At 37.3% G+C, this 18362-nt stretch overlaps 3 protein-coding genes across 4 annotated transcripts; all 3 read right to left on the minus strand.

Annotated features, from left to right (window-relative positions):
* Window positions 1–61: 61 nt before the first annotated feature.
* On the minus strand, window positions 62–7657 carry LOC107681131 (complement component C6-like). The gene is made up of 18 exons (XM_016477296.1): window positions 7450–7657; window positions 7196–7370; window positions 6969–7125; window positions 5942–6086; window positions 5630–5777; window positions 5350–5482; window positions 4748–4861; window positions 4421–4661; window positions 4164–4286; window positions 3908–4074; window positions 3551–3776; window positions 3173–3341; window positions 1628–1745; window positions 1390–1522; window positions 1106–1300; window positions 912–999; window positions 574–815; window positions 62–469 (listed from the first exon to the last, which is right to left on the minus strand). Exons 2-18 carry the CDS (start codon window positions 7339–7341, stop codon window positions 288–290), a joined length of 2727 nt encoding a protein of 908 aa, XP_016332782.1. The 5' UTR covers window positions 7342–7370; window positions 7450–7657; the 3' UTR covers window positions 62–287.
* A 651-nt stretch (window positions 7658–8308) lies between these two features.
* Window positions 8309–11588, minus strand: LOC107681136 (regulator of G-protein signaling 7-binding protein B). 2 transcript variants are annotated; one of them, XM_016477304.1, is made up of 6 exons: window positions 11263–11588; window positions 10489–10655; window positions 10261–10391; window positions 9900–10044; window positions 9034–9104; window positions 8309–8908 (listed from the first exon to the last, which is right to left on the minus strand). In XM_016477304.1, the coding sequence occupies exons 1-6, from the start codon at window positions 11410–11412 to the stop codon at window positions 8817–8819; spliced, it is 756 nt and encodes a 251-aa protein (XP_016332790.1). In that variant the 5' UTR covers window positions 11413–11588; the 3' UTR covers window positions 8309–8816. The 2 variants fall into 2 exon arrangements, with proteins under 2 accessions (XP_016332790.1, XP_016332791.1); XM_016477305.1 differs by lacking the exons at window positions 8309–8908; window positions 9034–9104 and adding an exon at window positions 9640–9803.
* Window positions 11589–12053: 465 nt separating this feature from the next.
* Window positions 12054–16266, minus strand: LOC107681134 (E3 ubiquitin-protein ligase RNF180-like). Its single transcript, XM_016477302.1, has 7 exons — window positions 16159–16266; window positions 15622–15720; window positions 15377–15469; window positions 14642–15286; window positions 13046–13259; window positions 12837–12962; window positions 12054–12728 (listed from the first exon to the last, which is right to left on the minus strand). Exons 1-7 carry the CDS (start codon window positions 16174–16176, stop codon window positions 12535–12537), a joined length of 1389 nt encoding a protein of 462 aa, XP_016332788.1. The 5' UTR covers window positions 16177–16266; the 3' UTR covers window positions 12054–12534.
* Between the last annotated feature and the right edge of the window lie 2096 nt (window positions 16267–18362).

The following is an 18362-nucleotide window of genomic DNA, read 5'->3' on the forward strand; positions in this document are numbered from 1 at the left end:
ACTTTTCAGTGTAATCGACATAAAAATAACTTACTTTTATTTGTCTCTGCACATGCTGGGATAGAAGAAAGCCTTTTAATGTTGCAAAAATATACACAAGTTTTAACAGATAATTACAAGAACACATCTGAAAGTCTGATAATGTTTTATAGTGAAGTTCCACATCAATATCCAGACAGCTCAAAAAATAACTGCATAGCATGCTGTGTGTGACTATAAAACAACAATGGGTTATCTGTACAAATCAATAATGAGTGAGCATTTCAGCTGTGAAAATTGGTGCACAATTAAGAACTTGCACAAGGACCTTCATGCAGAAGCTCAAACTCCATCTTGCTGCACTTCATGGCAGCCATGAAGCACAGATTCAAGCTCCGTGTGCTTTGCGTTCTCACAATTTTCAAGCAGTACATTTGCTTCCCATCTTTGGAACATTCTCTGGGGATTTTGCACTCGCATGTTTTTGATACTAAGAAGAAAAGATGTTGTTGAATTATTTAAATTGGATACAAACCAAAGGTGCTTTGATTCTGAAATAACACGTTACATAAGGATTCGTGATCAGATCTGTACCTGAGCAGGTCTCCCACTCGTAACAGGTGTCTGAACCGCAGGGCTCCCGCACCGAGCTCTGCTCAGATACGCTGGCCCTGAATTTGGCCCAGTCCAGACTGCCTGCGTCGGTTTTGCATGGTCCATGATTCATAAAGTATAATCTGTCTCCATGACAATGGTCAGCATAAAAAGCACAGAGGGACATCATAATGGCAGTCTCCTTGTCAGCGTCAAAGACACACAAATCTGCTCTGTAATTTCTGCAGGATAGACAAATACATGGTGCTTAATGGTCACGTTTCCAAACAGACCACAATATTAGGGTCCACAAAACTTGAAACTATTGACATTCATACCTGCATCTCTCTTTGGACATGCAGACGCATTTAGTCCCATCATGCATCTCTCCAGGTTTACAGCTGCTGTCTGGTACAAAGGGTTTATCTGCGGAAAAATATGTGTTATTCATTTAACCATGTTTGCATCAAAGGAGCTAAAGATGTGAATGGTATGAATATTATACAAAAGCTCATTTATTCTGTGAAAGTACCAATCTTGCAGTGTATGTCTTGTGGGATGCTTGGCTCCCAAACAAGACTCTTCCCACACGTGTAATACTGACGCCCTGAGGGACTCATGCCACTCTCTAAGCAGGCCAGCATGATGTCACTTCCTACTTGAAACTCCATTTTGTCTGGGTATATCGTCATGCCATCAGGTACTGTGGGTTTGGAGCAAATGTTTCCTGGAATGACAGGAAAACATGGAGTGAAAACTGTACGGGACAAAATGAGCTTTCAGATCATAAATTATATCAGCATTTCTATGGCTTACTAATGCACCGTCCCTTTGGTTTCTCCCAAGTGCCGTCTTGCAAACAGTGAATGAGCTGGTATCCATCCAGTTTAAAACCAGTGAAGCAAACAAACTCCTCGTGATCTCCATAATCGTACTGACGTTTGTTGATCTGGAATTAGAGGGAAAAGCTAGACATTAGTGGAAGCAGGCAGGAATAAATGGCATGTGATGTAAAAGTTTCAGTTTAGAGAAAGAAGGTCTTGTGCTTTCTCACCCTCAGGTGGCTGTTGGCAGGTGGACGGGGTTTTGGACAGCCAGAAGCTCCGGGGGGCAACTGGCTCTCACGGGACCCTTCAGTCTCAAAGTCATCATCATTAATGCACACATTTTGCCTGTAAAAGACATTTGTTGCATTCATTGCACATGAAATTGTGCTTGATCAATAACTTAAAATGCATTTAAATTAATACCTTTACAATAAAATTTTGAACCAACTGAAACTACATGTACACAATAAACACAGTTATGCCCAGTATTAACAGTAATTTATCAGTAAATTAATATTCATTTAAAAGGATAGTTCACCCAAAAATCACCCTTATGTTGTTTCAAACCTGTAAGACTTACTTACTTCTGCAGAATACAAAAGAAGATATTTTGGAGAATTTTGGTAACCAAACCGTTTCAGGTCTCACTGACTTTTGGAGTCCATTGTATGGTCAAAAAATATAATGGAAGTCAATGGGAAGTGAAACTGGTTACCAACATTCTTCAAAGTATCTTTTGTATTTCGTATAAGAAAGTCATACATGTTTGTAATCACATGAGGGTAAGTAAATCATGGATTTTTTTTTTTTTTTTTGACTATAATTTTTTGAAAAATATATTATTAGAAATGTAACAGGGATTTTTTTTTTTTTTTTTGGACTATAATTTTTTGAAAATATATTATTAGAAATGTAACAGCTAAACTAAATGACACAATTATCATGTCTGAGAATAAAAAAAGCATCCTCTATAGGCATATGCACAGCTGGGAAATGAACGGTCTAAAGCAGTGTTTCCCAACCTTTTTTTAGTCGCGGCACCCTTTGGAAATGTTAACAAACTTGTTTATTGCAGACAGAAATAATCCTGTACTACATCGATGTTTCCTGTCGGCTTAATTTTTGAGTGGGACTTTGCTGTTCCGATTCGCATGACCGGTATATGAGTGGAGCGACTGAGCGGAGCGCACACGCATAGAGCGGATAATACGCAGAGCGTCACACCACGTGAAAGTGAAACCTGAGCGGTGAACTCATTTTCGGCAGCCGAAATTTCGGTGCATCTCTAATTATTGGCGACATCAGAAATGTATATTATATAATGGATGCTTTTTTTAACATTTTAGCAATTTAAAAATATTAAAAAAGGATTTTTTACACGGCACCCCTGCTCTCGACAGACGGCACCCCGGTTGGGAAACACTGGTCTAAAGCACAATCACATTGTAAAAAACCACTTGACGTGTTTCAAGTGGTTTCAAGAAAAACACATTTTACTCTAAGTCTACATGATAGAGTGTGTGAGAGAGAGCAGCACAAGTGAGCAGAAGAGAGAGGTGAGATTGTATGGATTGTATGCAAATGACTAGCTGCATGCACACACTGCCTATTTTAGAACAATACAAATTCATCAACATCAGAATGAAGCTAAGAACAAATTTATATGCGTTCACACATGTAATTATGTGCAAATTGCAATTGCGAGAAATGTTAGTGCCACTGACCCCACTGATACCTTTGCTTGTAGTCTGCAGACGAGACAGGGCACTTACGTCTGGAAAATAGAGATGGTGCATTCCTCCACCTGTTTCTCAGGGCCTTGGCAGGGTCTGCCGCCTCGCTGCGGTGCAGGGTTGTTACAGGTACGTGAACGATGCTTCTTCAAGGTGGCGTCACAAGTACTCCAAGAGCTCCAGCAACTCCAGCGCCCATCAACTTCGTCTGTGAGATGTGGACGGAAATGTATTTCTGACACCTTATCTATTTTTTTATAATGAATAATTTTTTAAGCATTACATTTTATTCATATGATGTATATTATATATCTATTAATATTCTATCTTAATAATATTATCTATTACGTCTGTATCTAATAAATGACATATTTTATGCTATACTGGATACAGATATTTCTAGGCATGCATGTGAACCTGTAGTATAATCCCGGGCTCGTTTCTCGCAGTTTGGTCCATAGGTCCCGGTCTGGCAAATACAAATGCACTCTGTTCCAGAAAGAGCAGCCCGAGCATTGTTTGGGCAGGGGGCACATTTGCAGGAATCAAATTCGGTCTGATATTCTTCCAGTGCCTTATGAAGATGCCTTCTCTTCGTCACAGCACAAGGGAAGCCCTGAACCAAATTCACTAAAGGCAAAAGCTAGATAAGACATTGACAAATCCATATTAATCTAATTATTTATTATACCTTTTTTTTTTATTCATGTGTCATTCTTTTGAATAAAAGGGTATTATATACCCACAAATATTTGACAGGTTTCTCCATCTAACCTCAAAATCTATAACAGTTGGATTGTCTATTGTAGATTTGATCCAGTTCTGGTATGTGGTGCTGTCTGGCGATACACCCCTCTTCTCCCAGGCCAGGGCTGCTGTAAATTCAGCTCTACCTCCTTGCACTGACGTGATACACTTCTCTGCTGCTTTTACAATTGACCCTGGAGTGGACAAGTGTATTTCAAATTGGGGTTATATAACTTAAAACATAAGCCTTATATATTAGATAGTACATTTGTGCATGTATTACCTTCATATTTGGTTTGTAATGTATGTTTCCCACATGTGGAACTAAATGATTTTCTGTTATAGAATATAGTAAAGATGGAGGAATCCTGACTAAAGCAACTATTCATTTCTGTTTCTGTCAGTCCTGGGAATCATAAGGAGATACAACTGATTTAAAAGAACAGTTTCATTGTATTTCAGAAATGCGAGAAAACAATCTAATGAAGTCACATGAGCTCCACGTGACCGAGAGCTCTAATGCTGATAACGTCTGCTTACCATAGGTTTTTAGTTCTTCTCGATCATATTGGAAAAGGAGGTCATACTTCCCCCCTAATGTCCCAGAGCTGAAATAATGTGTCCCAAACAGCTGGAAGATCTGTCTGTAAAGGGCATAGTTGTATTCCAGTGGCAGACTGTTCAGAAACTGAAGGAACTGGTCTGCTAGGTAGAGGCCAGAGGGTTTCAGTCTGAATGTTGATGTGGCAACAACCTGATGCACCCTGTAAAACTCAGAGTCCTGCACAACAATTACAGAAAGAGATCTGAATAAATAGGCATAAATAAGGCATAAAGCATCATAGTTTGAAGCTTGAGATCTCTTGCCTTTTGTTGAGATGCTTTCACTGCATCTTTGAGCAGTAAATTACGTGATTCTTTGGCCAAGTTGACTTTTTGGGGTTTGATTTCCTGCTCTTTAATATCCTCAAGATTTTCTACCTGGAATGAATTCAAATCAAATAAAATGTGAAAATCCAATCATTGATCCATTTCATGAGATTTGTGTGATTGGTTTAAAGGTAAAACAATAAATAGCTGTTAATCTAATTCGTTATTTTTTAGATGCACTGATATTGAAATCCTGGTCAATACTGACTATACGTCAGTTTATTTATGGATATATATTTCTCCCAGTTTATATTTGTACAAACTACAAAAACCTTTATAATTATCCATTAGCATTACAACATGATAATGTACAATATAAAAGATGGATAATTATTCCTTTTGCAATCATCTTAAAATGACATTCATAGAGGTTTTGGTACATTTAAATGGGCAGAAATTAAATATTGAATATTAGCCAATATATTTTAAACAAACAAATAAACGTAGCCTACCTGTATGGTGTCAATATATTGTGTAATTTGGATATCTTTCTACTCCAGCAAACAAAGCATGACAGACAGAAATGAGATTTTTCCCACCTTGATTTCATATCTCTCAATGTTGGCAGGGCTTCTGTAGTAGTTTCTCTTGTGTCTTTGTAGAGTGCATGCACCCCCCATGAATGAGTTGTCCAGAACACCGCCTCTCATCTGCTCTGCTGCAGCATCAAATCTAATTTTAAATCAGTTTTAAGACGAGTACAAGCTCAGATTTGCCGATTTGTTTTGCCGACAGCACAACAACAACCTGAAAGCTTACCACGTCCTTGAAAATGTTTTGCAATCTAAGAAACCCAAATGATCTTTATCTGCAACTCACCCATAACCAATCAGGTCTGCTCCAGGAATGAAAGCAAATATCCGTTCACTTGCACACACGCTTTTTGTTTGCCCACAGTCTCTCTCATCAGAGTTGTCTCCACAGTCGTTCTGTTTGTTGCACTGCAGAGTAGCGTTTATACATCTTCCTAGCAAGTCAGGGGCAATAAAGCAAGTTAATGATCATGCACCTGTTTTCTAAGCATTTAAAACTGCAAATACATGCTAGATTATAAAATCAATGTAGGACAAATCTTAAACCTAAGGCACAAATATGCTGTGTTGTTGTGAAGAAGTTGCTGAAGATAATTACCACTGTCACAGGTGAACTTGTCTTTACAGTTGACAGGATCAATTCCACATTCCTTGGAGGGATGACAGGCTCTTTCCTCTGTAAGAGATGGACTACAATCTTCCCCCCCAAACTGAGCTGGCCTCAAAACAGACCTGGTTCTGAACTAAATCACACAATATTCACACACTTACTAGGGCAGTGTACTAAGCAATTTCACACTAGCAAGAATGTTGACATTGCTGAATATTAACACAATATTAGAACAAGGCTACATGCTGATATTTGGGAAAACAGCATGGTTGCGAGTATGATATTACTTTTTTAAAGCAGTTAATATTCAGAAACATACATTTTAGACATTTTGTACCATTTTAACAAGCGCATTTTGAACGAATCTGTTGAATGAATGAGTCAATGTCTCACTCATAAAGACTTGTCGCTTATCGCCACCTACTGGCACATACATTTACATTACATTTAGCAGACGCTTTTATCCAAAGCGACTTACAAATCAATGTAACTGAAATTTAAAGACCACGTCACACCAAGGATGATAACAATAACTATAACTACTATAACAAAGTTTAAAAATTGTTCTAATTCTGAGAAAATAATAGTCCACACCACAACTAAGGATAACGGCACAGAGGAATGATATCGTTGGAATCACTTTCAGAATTATTTTTTCCCAGCTTTTGACAGATATAGTTTTTATCAGCTATTTGAACTTTTATTCTGACGGCACCCATTCACTGCAGAGGAACCATTGTTGGATGCCTCCAGATAGGTTTCAATGAAGAAACAAACTCATCTACATCTTAGATGACCTGAGGGTGAGTAAATATTTAACTAAATAAAACCGACAGTCTGTCAGGAACGTGAAAAGACGGACAAACAGTGAAAAGTCCCACATTTACTCTGCTTCTATATCAGCATTATATCTGATATTATATCTCTTGAAACACTGGTAGACCAATCAGTTTTAAGGACCCAAACTAACTTTGGAATAAATCTCTTAATTTTAATATCTGTGTGCTTTACTCACAGATTTTTTGGCACACGGCGAGCACTCTGACCAGGGTTCAAACTCAGTCAGCTGACAGTGTATGGGACAAGCCTCAACATTGCATGCTCTGGTCTCATGTGTCTGACACAGCTGGAAACAATTGTTTTTGTTCCAGTGTTCATCATAGCGTACAGCCCTGCAACAAAACAAATGTACATATTAAAATAATAAACTTTGCACATCAGAAATATGTTAAATAACGTTACCTTGTACGTGCTTGGGTACCAGAGTTACAGGTTTTGGTGCAATAGGACCATGAACTCCATGGGTAATGGTCACAGAAACATCCCATAATGGGAGTAAATGAAGCCAGGCTGCAGAGTAGGACCAGGGGAATGGTAGCACGATCCATAGAGAAGAAAGCCTGTTGGAACTTGATAGCTTAAGGGAAAATAGAAAGAAGTAGGTTATACACAAATATACGCATCAGTTTTAATATATTGAGTAATCAAGATCTTACCACAGACAGTTTCTTGAGAAGAGCTGCAGAAACCTAATAGTACATGAACTTGAGGAATAATACATCAATTTCAGACTCCTCCAAAAGCATGTAAGCACACTATCAAGTGTAATTTTAGCCTCTTGAGTTTGACTGCAATATGAATACACATTAAAATGAGAGAGACAGATGCACAATCAGCTACTCTGGAAAAGTAACTCTAATTCTGAGCTGGATGAATTGTCTTAAAGCATTCTCTCACAACTCTCTTTACATAAGTTGTCCATCCCCCTTTGCTTCCAGTAAACCCCTGCAGCTGGAAGTCTTCACTTTGACATTTGGCTCCTGCTTTAGACCATGGGAATGTGGACAGGGAGTACATGGATAACATGTTATTACAGGTCAAAGTTATTGCCTTTCTTCGTGCCAAATTAGAGGTCTCTTTTGCACGTTATCTTATTTTTCATAATCACTTTGGTCTTAATTTTAAACATGCATCAATTTCTTACGTTTTTTTAAGGGTTAATTTTAAAGGCAAAAAAAAAACTGAATGCAAATTACTGTAGGTTGCAATAAAACAAACAACAGTAAAAAAACAACTTTATTATCATTATAAAATGATTTATAGCTTATATGAGCTGTAACTATGCACACTTTATAGACACCTGACACGAGGAGCAAAAATCATGCTGCAAACTCTCATTAAACTGATATGCATTCACATAAACCTGATGTCTTGAATGGATAAATTAAAAATAAATCTTTAAAATCAATTTTAATAATTACAATGTTTTATTTACAATTATTTGTATTATGTACATAGTGAATTTTATTGTGTTTTATTAGTTTCAAGCTTAGAATGAAATAGCAATGGCTTTAGTGCAGAGCGTTCTTGTGCCCTTAAAATGACTAATATCATTTTTTTTCATAATTTCCCCTTTATGGAAGACTAAATTAAAAGCATTGCAGTGACTAAATTTACATAAAAGAAAAAAAACAAGAAGCAAGAAGATGAAATACAGCAATCCTATAACTAAACGTGCCCTTTCACTGACAACAAATTCTACAACTATGATAAAAGAAAATCAGAGACAGACGTTATTATTTTACTTCATTCTCTTGCTTTTTTTTATACAATCATATGGTTTCACAGCACATGACAAAGAATGAACCTCTCGGTAACTAAAAATAGCCCACTGATTTTGCTTAAAAACTCAATTGGCAGGGTTTTGAGTCGAGGAGATTCTGTCCTCCAACAAGGGATTAAGTAGTTTTGACACCGTCCAGGGACAAGTTACATTAGCGAAACAGTTCCAGAGACACGAAGGAGACGAGTGAAGCGTAAATTGATTAATGATCAGAAAAGAAGACTTGAGAGTATTGAAGGTTCAGCCAGACACAAGGCAACAAAGCCCGGAGAATCGCCTCTTCCTCTGCCTCACCAGTGGAAAAGGAGTCAGATTTAGCAGACTGCTGTCATCTACACACATAAAAGCACAGCATTAAAAAATAAACACATTTCTAGCTATATGAGCATATTTTTAAAATGTGTGAAAAAAATGGTCATATTATCAGAATAAATTCCTAAAAATGTTTGAGACATACCTTGATTTTTCAGTGGCAAAGGCATTGTCTCCCTGAGTTTGCTTAGAAGGTTCCTCATTTCTCGCATATCACTAGAAGACATTTCACAACATAGGACGTCAACTGAGATTATAGCAAAAAGCACTTAAAGACCACATTAAATTGACTGACAAGCATTTTATATACAAGTCTCTTATACTCACCTAGGCTGTATTAAAATATTACTACAATTTTAAATAACTGTTTACTATTTTAATATATTTTAAAATGTAAATGTAAAATTTAAAATGAGCAAAGCTGTATTTTCAGCAGCCTTTACTTCAGTTTTCAGTGTCACATGATCCTTCAGAAAATCCTTCTAATATGCTGATTATTATCAGTGTTGACCACGTCTGGACTTTTTTATACATTTATTTGAAATAGAAATCTTCTGTAACAATATAAATGTCTTTACTGTTATTATGATCAATTTATTGCATGCTTGATAAATAAAAGTATACATTTATATACATGAAAACAAAAAACGAAGCATGAACACGTGTATACATATATAGCAAAAAAATTTAATGTATTGTTTTTACACCTATAATTAATGATTATAATCAGTAGTTTTATATTAGGCCATTGTTTTTTTGTTTTTATTTGATTATGTATTGGGATTCGCTCATTCCTTTCAAAGGTTGCAGTTTACAGTCCTCCTTTTTTTCTTTTTCTCAGGTTTTCAAATACTTTTTGCTTCAAAGTTTGTCATGTTGTGATTCATCTCAGAGCTGGTAGGTTGTTTCATATCCCTATGGAGTAAATGAATTTGAAAAGTACTTCCAGATCCAAGGCTGCTGAAAAAGTGGAAGCTGTCTTTCCTAATCCATTCATCCTGTTTGTCGTACCTCTCTATGTTCTCAATGTCTGTGCACACGACCCAGGATTCCTGAGGAAAATCTACAGGTGACGATGATCGATCTTCCAGCATCGGCACATCAGAGCTTTCGTCGACCCTGTAGTCCATGTTTGGATCAGGACACACATCATTTCCTGAAGCAAGTGACACAAGATTCGAAGTTATGCTTTGTTTTGCTTACAGAAAAACAAGTGAATGCTTAAAGGAACTGTTTTATGTATTTATTGTGCCATCTCCACCACCTTCAGACTGACAGTAGTATGTCACCATGCAGTATATTAGCTTTATGTACTCATGTCTGCTTATGTAAAGAATCTGCTGTCCTCTGCTGGCTGTCATTGACACAACACCTTTCCTATGGAGCTGCAGAACACCCAACAGACACATAGATTTGAGCATCTCGGTAATGTACATCTCCAGACAGCACTGAAGCTGGATGAACAATCTGCATATTTCTGGGTGGATTTCACCATCCTCTGGCCTAAGAAAAGCACAGAGAGAAAAAGAGAAACCACATTATATGGCATCTTACAGACACGTCATCAAATCTACATGACTGCTCTAACATACAGGCTTACCCAGAGATTGCGATGAGGTTTTGATAGGCGACCTGGGCTACGGCACATCCTTTGATGCGAGTCTTGTGCATCTGTGCCCTTAAAGAAGGACAGTCAATTGTATTCTCCCCTATGGAGATGACCTGCTCACGATGGAGAGCCACAAGAGTGTTGAACTCCTGAACCGTCTAAAAATTGAGACAAATCCTGCTCAGTCTATTTTTAGAAAGTCAATGTGTATAGATTAAGCTACAGCAGTGTTTTGGAACATGGTAGCTGGTTTGGTTGGTAGACCATCTTGGACCAGCACCAAACCAGTTACTGGCTAGTCAAGCAGTTATGGTAGCTGGTTGATCATTTTGGACTACCTAGAAATGTTCCAAAACAGCTAGCAGCTTAAACTGGATTTTCCAGCAGGGTAAACACGAGTTTAGCTGCCATTATCTAGATGCCACATAGCAACACATGGGATTGTGGGGAGGAATGTAATGTCTAAACAGTGGTGCAGTATGAAAACACAAATAGCAAATGATAAACATAATAACACTAATTACTTATCTTAGAAGCAATTAATATTTCAATATATCACATCCCGTACATGGGCTTTAAATATAGTAAGTATCAATGTTGATGGGCTATACGTTTCTACTGCAATTATTCATACAGGTAGCCTAACGCTAAATCTGTTAATTTGCACATAATTGATAGTAATTTTAATGTGTAGACACCAAAAAACGCCTATCAAAAAATAGCATCCGCAGAAGAATGACAGCGGTTGTCCTTCAGCACGCTCACCGTTCTACAGTCATCCATCGCCCGCTGAGCTCTCCGCGTGCTCTCGGTGCTCTCCCGGCGCTCCGGATCCCTCAGCGAAGACTTGCCGATTTGAAACATGTTGGCTGCGGATCTGGGGCGGTTCTTTCGCCCGTTCGGTGCAGAACACATGCATACGCATCCACGAATAAAACCACCTCACTGAGAAAATATCTTTAATCCGTCTGTCCTCGATGAGAGGGTGAGGTCGATCCTTGGATGCGGGTTGTTTCGATGATCAGAATGATGTGACGGAGCCGAGCGAGCGTCCGCGACGCTTCCTCTGCATCTCCCGCACCAACAGGAGAGTCACCTTCACCCCTGTCGAGGGCCGAGCACCGCTGCTGGATCTCCACAGCTGCGGGCTTCACGATCCCTAAATAGACGGGTTCGTCGAAGAAACACAATTGCTTAGTGTGCGGAAAAAGAAACATTCACGATTTTATTTGTAATCGGCGTCTTAAATAATGTTTGCTTAATCTATTTATTGTTAGTAAATACAACTGCTGTCTACAAGACCTCTTTGAAACGTTCCGTTTAAAAACAGCGTTAGAGAACATGTAGTTCATGTTTTTACAGAAACCTCCTTGAAATGTTAATGCATGTATGTGTGTTGTCACACAAAAACTTACATGCAACATTCTGGGAACGTTAGTTAATGGTTAAACCCTTTAACTCTCTTAGGATTCAGATGAACAAAAAATACATTCCCAAACGGGATTTGGCTGTCATTCTTGGCCATTGCCAAATCTTAATAAATAAATAAATCTCATTCCAGTAGAATGAATTGACACAACAAAACATGTTCTGAAACATTTTACTGTGTAAAAGAAGCCATTAAATTTGTACAACATAAACCTGGGTATAGCATTAAACAAGCATCTAAGCCGCTCCAAGTAGGCCTAATGGTAACAGAAAAAGAGGCAACTTATCAAAGTGTACAGACAGACTAAGCATTATTCCCTGAATTATTGCTTTTTCTCTTTTCTGCTGCATTATAATACTGTTTACAGGTCAAGTAGGCAGATGCTATAAGGTAATTGCTTAACGTGATATCTATGAATTGCACGAACCCTGTAAGACCTAAACCACAAACACACAAATGATTCCCACAGGAAGAAAAACACCTTAATATTGCATCATATTTGAAGCTACATTGAAATAAAAGTATGAGGCACTTGATGAGATTTCCACTGTCAACAACATGCATTTGTCCAGCAACAGCAAACAAAGTGAGAATGAATCCTCCATACATCAGAGGAGGAGGAAGTAGCAGAGGCCACAGAAGATGATGAACGCCATCACCCAGTGCAGAGAGTAGATTGAGATGATCACAAAGTCAATGTCAAATGGCCAGCCCCACATGTCTCCCAGATCCAATGCATCCAGGCCAAATGCTCTGTGGGGAAACTGCCAGCGACTGGCAGGGCCGCCATGTCTCTGAAATACTGAAATAACAAAAATATAATAAAAAAAATAAATGTGCAACTTGTAATTAAAACTTTTTAACGACTAGTGTCTTGAAGACATGCCAATGCAAATGACATATGACAAACCCCAAAAGATGCGGAAACGCTTTGGACAGTTGGGCAGGGGCCATTTAGAATAGTTGGTCTTCTGAAAGGTCTCATGTCTTGAACAATACACTTTTGGGAAGCAAGTCTTTGTAGTTTGATTGAGCTCTGAAACAAAAGGTTCATCAGGTGGTTAGATAAAGTTCTTCCAAGCAATATGAGAGAAAATGGAGTTTATTTGTTCCACTCACCTTCCTGAAAGAGCACATGGGATATGAGGGTCCTACAGAGAGGACACGGGGTACTGCTTGGCCTGTTCTTAGCCAGAGTTCTCAAACAGGGCTCAAAGAACACAGGACTGCAAGGATGGCACTCGTAACGGCTGTAATATACGTCTAAACACACGGCACATGTGTATCCCTCCCTTTCTTCATCATCGCTGCCCGTTAGGTCCCACTTCATAGCCTGATAGATAGAAGCAACACATAAAATATGAATGAAGAACTGATACATTATGAGGGAAAAAAAAAACAAAAAAACAATTCTCCAATAAAATGACACCTGCTGCAACAGCCACATGCAGCTGTGAATGGCTTATTAAGATCCTCATGATCTTGCAGCAGCTTATTATGTGGATTTATGCCTGTCCTGATCCACAAATCTATTATTGACATTTTGCCAGAACTCTTTTCAGCACAACACAGCTCCTTTTTTAATAGTTCACATATTTCTTGCTTATCTGACTCCTCATAGATTAAACAATCTAGAGCTGCATACCATTCAGAATTGAGGAAGCAAACAGGATGCAGAATTGTAAATCAAATGTGGCACAAAAAAAAACTAAAGCTGTATTCACCCCAATAACTATACTTTTCCTGTAGCTCAAACAGTAGAGCATTGAGCTAGAAATGCCAAAGTCATGGGTTCTGAATAAATGTATACACTGAATGCAGTGTAAGTCACTTTAGATATGCCAAATGCATAAATGTAACAATAACAATAAAGTTTTAATAATCATTTTAATTATATAAGAATAGGGAAGTCCACACCACACAGCTATAACAATAACGTCACAAAGGAATGATATTGCAATCACTTTCATAACATTTTTTTTTCTGATGAACTGATGAATGATAAATATATATATATTTTTTTTACAATCAATCAGAATACATCTGGTTTTAAAGAGCTTGAACTTTTAAAGTAGCAGACTACAACTGCAGCGCAATCTTATAATAAACAGAAAGTTATTATGTATTGGTATGGATGCTAAAGTAGCTATTGTTATATTTATTTTTATAATTATCATTCTTGATGTAAATGGGCCTTTAAAATGAAATGAAACTCATATAACATCTGTCAGTGTAATTTTTAATAATACACTTTTTGTGAATTATCCATGACTGTTATATATTTTATATATTCATTTTTGTTCATATTTAAGAAGGTTGCTAATAATTATGGAGTTGACATTATGTATAGAATTGCAATCTCACAAGCTTTAATGTTGATAATGTAGAGTGCTGTTGGACAATGTATAGTGTTGTTTGCCTAAATTAAAACCTTTTTCACATTTCTGATGTCTGTGTTAAGAAAAATGTCTAATCATTTCAGAAGAAATGCATATCAGGGAATAAATAGCCATAATTATTCAAAATGAATGATTTTTGTTTTGTCAGAAAACTAATTTTGGACTATAAAGTATGTGTGATTGTTTTAAATGTCTGTGATTGCAATTCAATGAATTCCAAATGAACATCCTGAAGGGGAGCCAAATTGATTTAATTCAAAAATAAGAACAAAATGAGTCAGACTTTGGCACCACCCACAACTTTAAAACATCTCACCAGATCTTTTGCCTCCTGCTGTCTCTGAATCCAACGCTCCTTCTTCCTCTGCTTCCTTCTTAGGCTTTTCAGGCGGTTTTTCTCTCTCTTGGAAAGCTTTGGCTCTAGGTTGGGTGAGATGTTTCTTGATGGCTCCTCCATCACTCTGAGTCTGACCTCCTCTGGATTCACAGCTCTGTCCAGAGAGGTTCTACTCTGGGAAGCAGAACCCACAAGCCTTACCTCTAAGCTCTCCTGATAATCAGACAGCTGTGGTGGCAATTCAGAAGGTAAAGAAACATCTGTGCCTCTCTCAACAGTCTCAAGAATCTGTGGTACTTCAGTTACCTCAACCTCAAGTTCAGTTTGAGCAGAGGCTACATGGGACACAGTACAGGAAAAGCTGAGGGTTGAGGAAGGAGAGGGAGCTGAGCTTTTTTTCTGAGGGAGAGACTCCACCTCATTCTTTCTCCTCACAGTATGTTCTCTAGTCCTTCCTAGTCTTGTCAAAAGAACTGGAGGTTTTAGATCCTGATCAACACGACTCTTACTGAGATGTAGAGTTGTATCATGTCCACAGGAGCATTTAGAGCAATTTACAAAATTAAAGCCTCCTAAGCGAGCTCCACAGTTCTGACAGTTTAATTTCCCCACTGTCCAACTGGCCTGCAAGAAATGTACATTTGATCAGAATAGATCATTTTCAGATGTCAACAGCCCAAATTGCATTAATTAAAAACATAAATTAAAAACTACCTGATCAACACTTGCCAAAATCCAATCTGGCAAAGATTCAACATTCAAATGCCACACATTGCATGTGGCTGCAGAATCGCTTGATGCTACTACCTGTATTAATATAAAGCAGTGCCACTTAGGAATATACGTTACTGATGATTATCATTCCTTTTACATAAATGAAAATCTTAAACCATTCCCAATATACTGCAGTTACCTGTCAAAGACAACATATTCTAAGTTTTAGATCATAATTCTCCCACCTTCAGGAGGCTAGTCGAGTCTATTAGACATCTACGGCACTTCCTGCAGCGAAGGTTTGTTGGATCTTCCAGTGTCCCTGATTGATCTTGTTCTTCAGCCTGTTTGAAATGTGCATTAGAAAACCATATTTTATTCCTATACAAATTAGTATCACACACAATATAAATGCATGCATAAACAGGTTATTGTTCTTAAGTAGTGTAATTTGTTGTCATCTGTGTATGTCTTCATAATCTGCCTTTTTTTGCACATTAGTAAACTTTATGCTTGAGCATAAAATAGTACAAACACTTGCCACAAACAACATCAAAATTAGTACAACACAGCAACATTCGCTGTATTCACTATCTAACCTCGCACTAAATTTCACGTCCAGTTTGTACGCACATTTAAACAGTGTAGTTTTCTTAATTTAAAAAATCTACAGTGATAGTTCCTGTACTAGCCGGTGTTTTTTCCTGTCATTATTATGTAAATACTTCCTGTTTATCTCAGTTAAACATATGTTTTACGTATGTACCAAAAATATAACATACCACGAAAGAGCTAGCCATTTTCCTCGACGGGATTTCTGAAGAGCACCTCAAGTTGTTTGGCTAAAAGGCCAAAAACAACAAACTGGCTCTGTACTACTCGGAGTGCAGTTGCCTTCGCTACGGAAGCCGCAGAGGGGAAAAAAAAATACTCGGAACAAGCGTAAATACTGTGAGTACACAATAATTAATCTATTTCATTCATAAAGTTACTCATTCATTCATTTATTAAATCAATCAAAAATTCCTAACCTAAACCAAATGAATGCACAAATAATGAAGAGAAACTCATAGGAACATAGGAAATTCAATCGAAAGTGTTTTAATCTATTTTAAAGACGCTTTAAACACAACACTGAATGTTTGTGGTATATTTGTGGTGTAAATATATAATTAAGTCAGTGTTTTAACGATGAAATGCGCTGGAGCGGCGATTTGTTACTTCCTCAGGCGATTGCGACTTCACATCTAGCCCCAATATACATTTTTTTTGGCTATTGAATTGTTTGAATACGCTTTAAGCCTCAATCATGGGGTCAAACCCCCTATCATTCGCACACTTGATATGGAGACAGTATATAATCACACATATAATCAATGTTGGGGAGTAACTAGTACATGTAACGGAATTACGTAATTTAATTATCCTACAAAATGAATGTAGGGTGAAGTCAGCTAAAATGGGCTATCAGGTAAAATGGGCCAAATAAGGTTGTAGCGTCATATCTCTTTAAATTTTTACAGCCAATCACAATAACTGATCTTTCATTGTTGCTTCAATACTTGTTGACATGTAACAGCAATAGTGTCTCATTTATAAGGCTACGCCCTAATAATTTAGATTGGTCTGAGTTTTTTAAGGCGGGCAGGGCAGAGTGTGTTACATGAAGCTTGTCAGAGAAATTATAAGGAAAGTGAGCCTGCCTGGCATAGTAAATTTATCACTAATAAGGGTACTAAAGCAATTATAAGTAAGCTTACCAACAAAGCAAAGGTTTATGAACAGTGTTTTGATATGCTCTTTCAAATATAAAAGTTTAATTTAAAAAAGAAACTGAATTTTGTGAAAAAATTTCATTTTAGGTTGAAATGGCTGGTTAAATGGGTCATATGATGTTTCTAGAAAGAACATTATTTTGTGTATTTGGTGTAGCTAATGAAGTGTGTTTATGCGGTTTAAGGTTTTTATTTTCCACATACTGTACATTATTGTTTCTCCTCTATGCCCCGCCTTTCTGAAACGCGTCGATTTTTACAAAGCTCATCGTTCTGAAAAGCGAGGTGTGCTCTGATTGGCCAGCTATCCAGTGCGTTGTGATTGGCCGAATACCTCAAGCGTGTGACGGAAATGTTACTTCCCTTACCATACTGTGATGCCGTCTCCCGGCACGACCAGACAAAACCAATAAAACCCATTACAAATGAGACATTTGTTGCCTCCAGTGGACATAATTACGGATTATAATGACTTCTACTGTCTTTTTACGCGCTGCGTTGCATCGTGCAACGTAAACATAAAACCATGCCTGCATTTGTGATCGGAGAAATGATATATAAAGAATATCTCTTTGGATTTGAGACTTTAGTCTTTGCAAGGGTCAAAATAGGTTTATAGGCCTATATATGTATCCATACAAAATCTTAACAGTCTTAAAAATATATAATTATATATATATAAAAAATATATAAATTATATATCTGCAAACACTGTCTTTGAAGGGAATACAGCAAAAGATCTAACTGGCCTGCTAGGTGCAATGTTAAGACCTACAGTATAAGGAAATGTTAAAGTGTTTTTTTGTGTCAAAGATGTCCTAATCTTTAACAAAATGTTTGACAAATTTTTTTATAATATTTGACAAGCATGCACACATACATTCACACAAAAGACACCAATGCACAGAAACACACACGTATACAACATGATCAGTTCATTTTAATTGCACTGTTTAATTAAATATTCATTCAACTTTCTATTTAATGAAATACATTTATTATGTTTGCACACTAAAGACAATAGTGTCAATTTACTGTTAAAAATAAAATAATCTCAGCCGAAATTACCAGGCCTATTTTAACTAAATGTTGTGCCATGGCTCAAGAAGGAACCTGCTGATACTCTAACTCTCATAATTTTAAAACAATTATACTTTTTCACATTAAAAAAAAACCCATGTTAATTTATAAAAATATCATTAATGAATTTA

This window comes from Sinocyclocheilus anshuiensis, unplaced genomic scaffold, assembly GCF_001515605.1.
Source record: "Sinocyclocheilus anshuiensis isolate Anshui unplaced genomic scaffold, SAMN03320099.WGS_v1.1 scaffold412, whole genome shotgun sequence".
Taxonomy (NCBI): Eukaryota; Metazoa; Chordata; class Actinopteri; order Cypriniformes; family Cyprinidae; genus Sinocyclocheilus; species Sinocyclocheilus anshuiensis.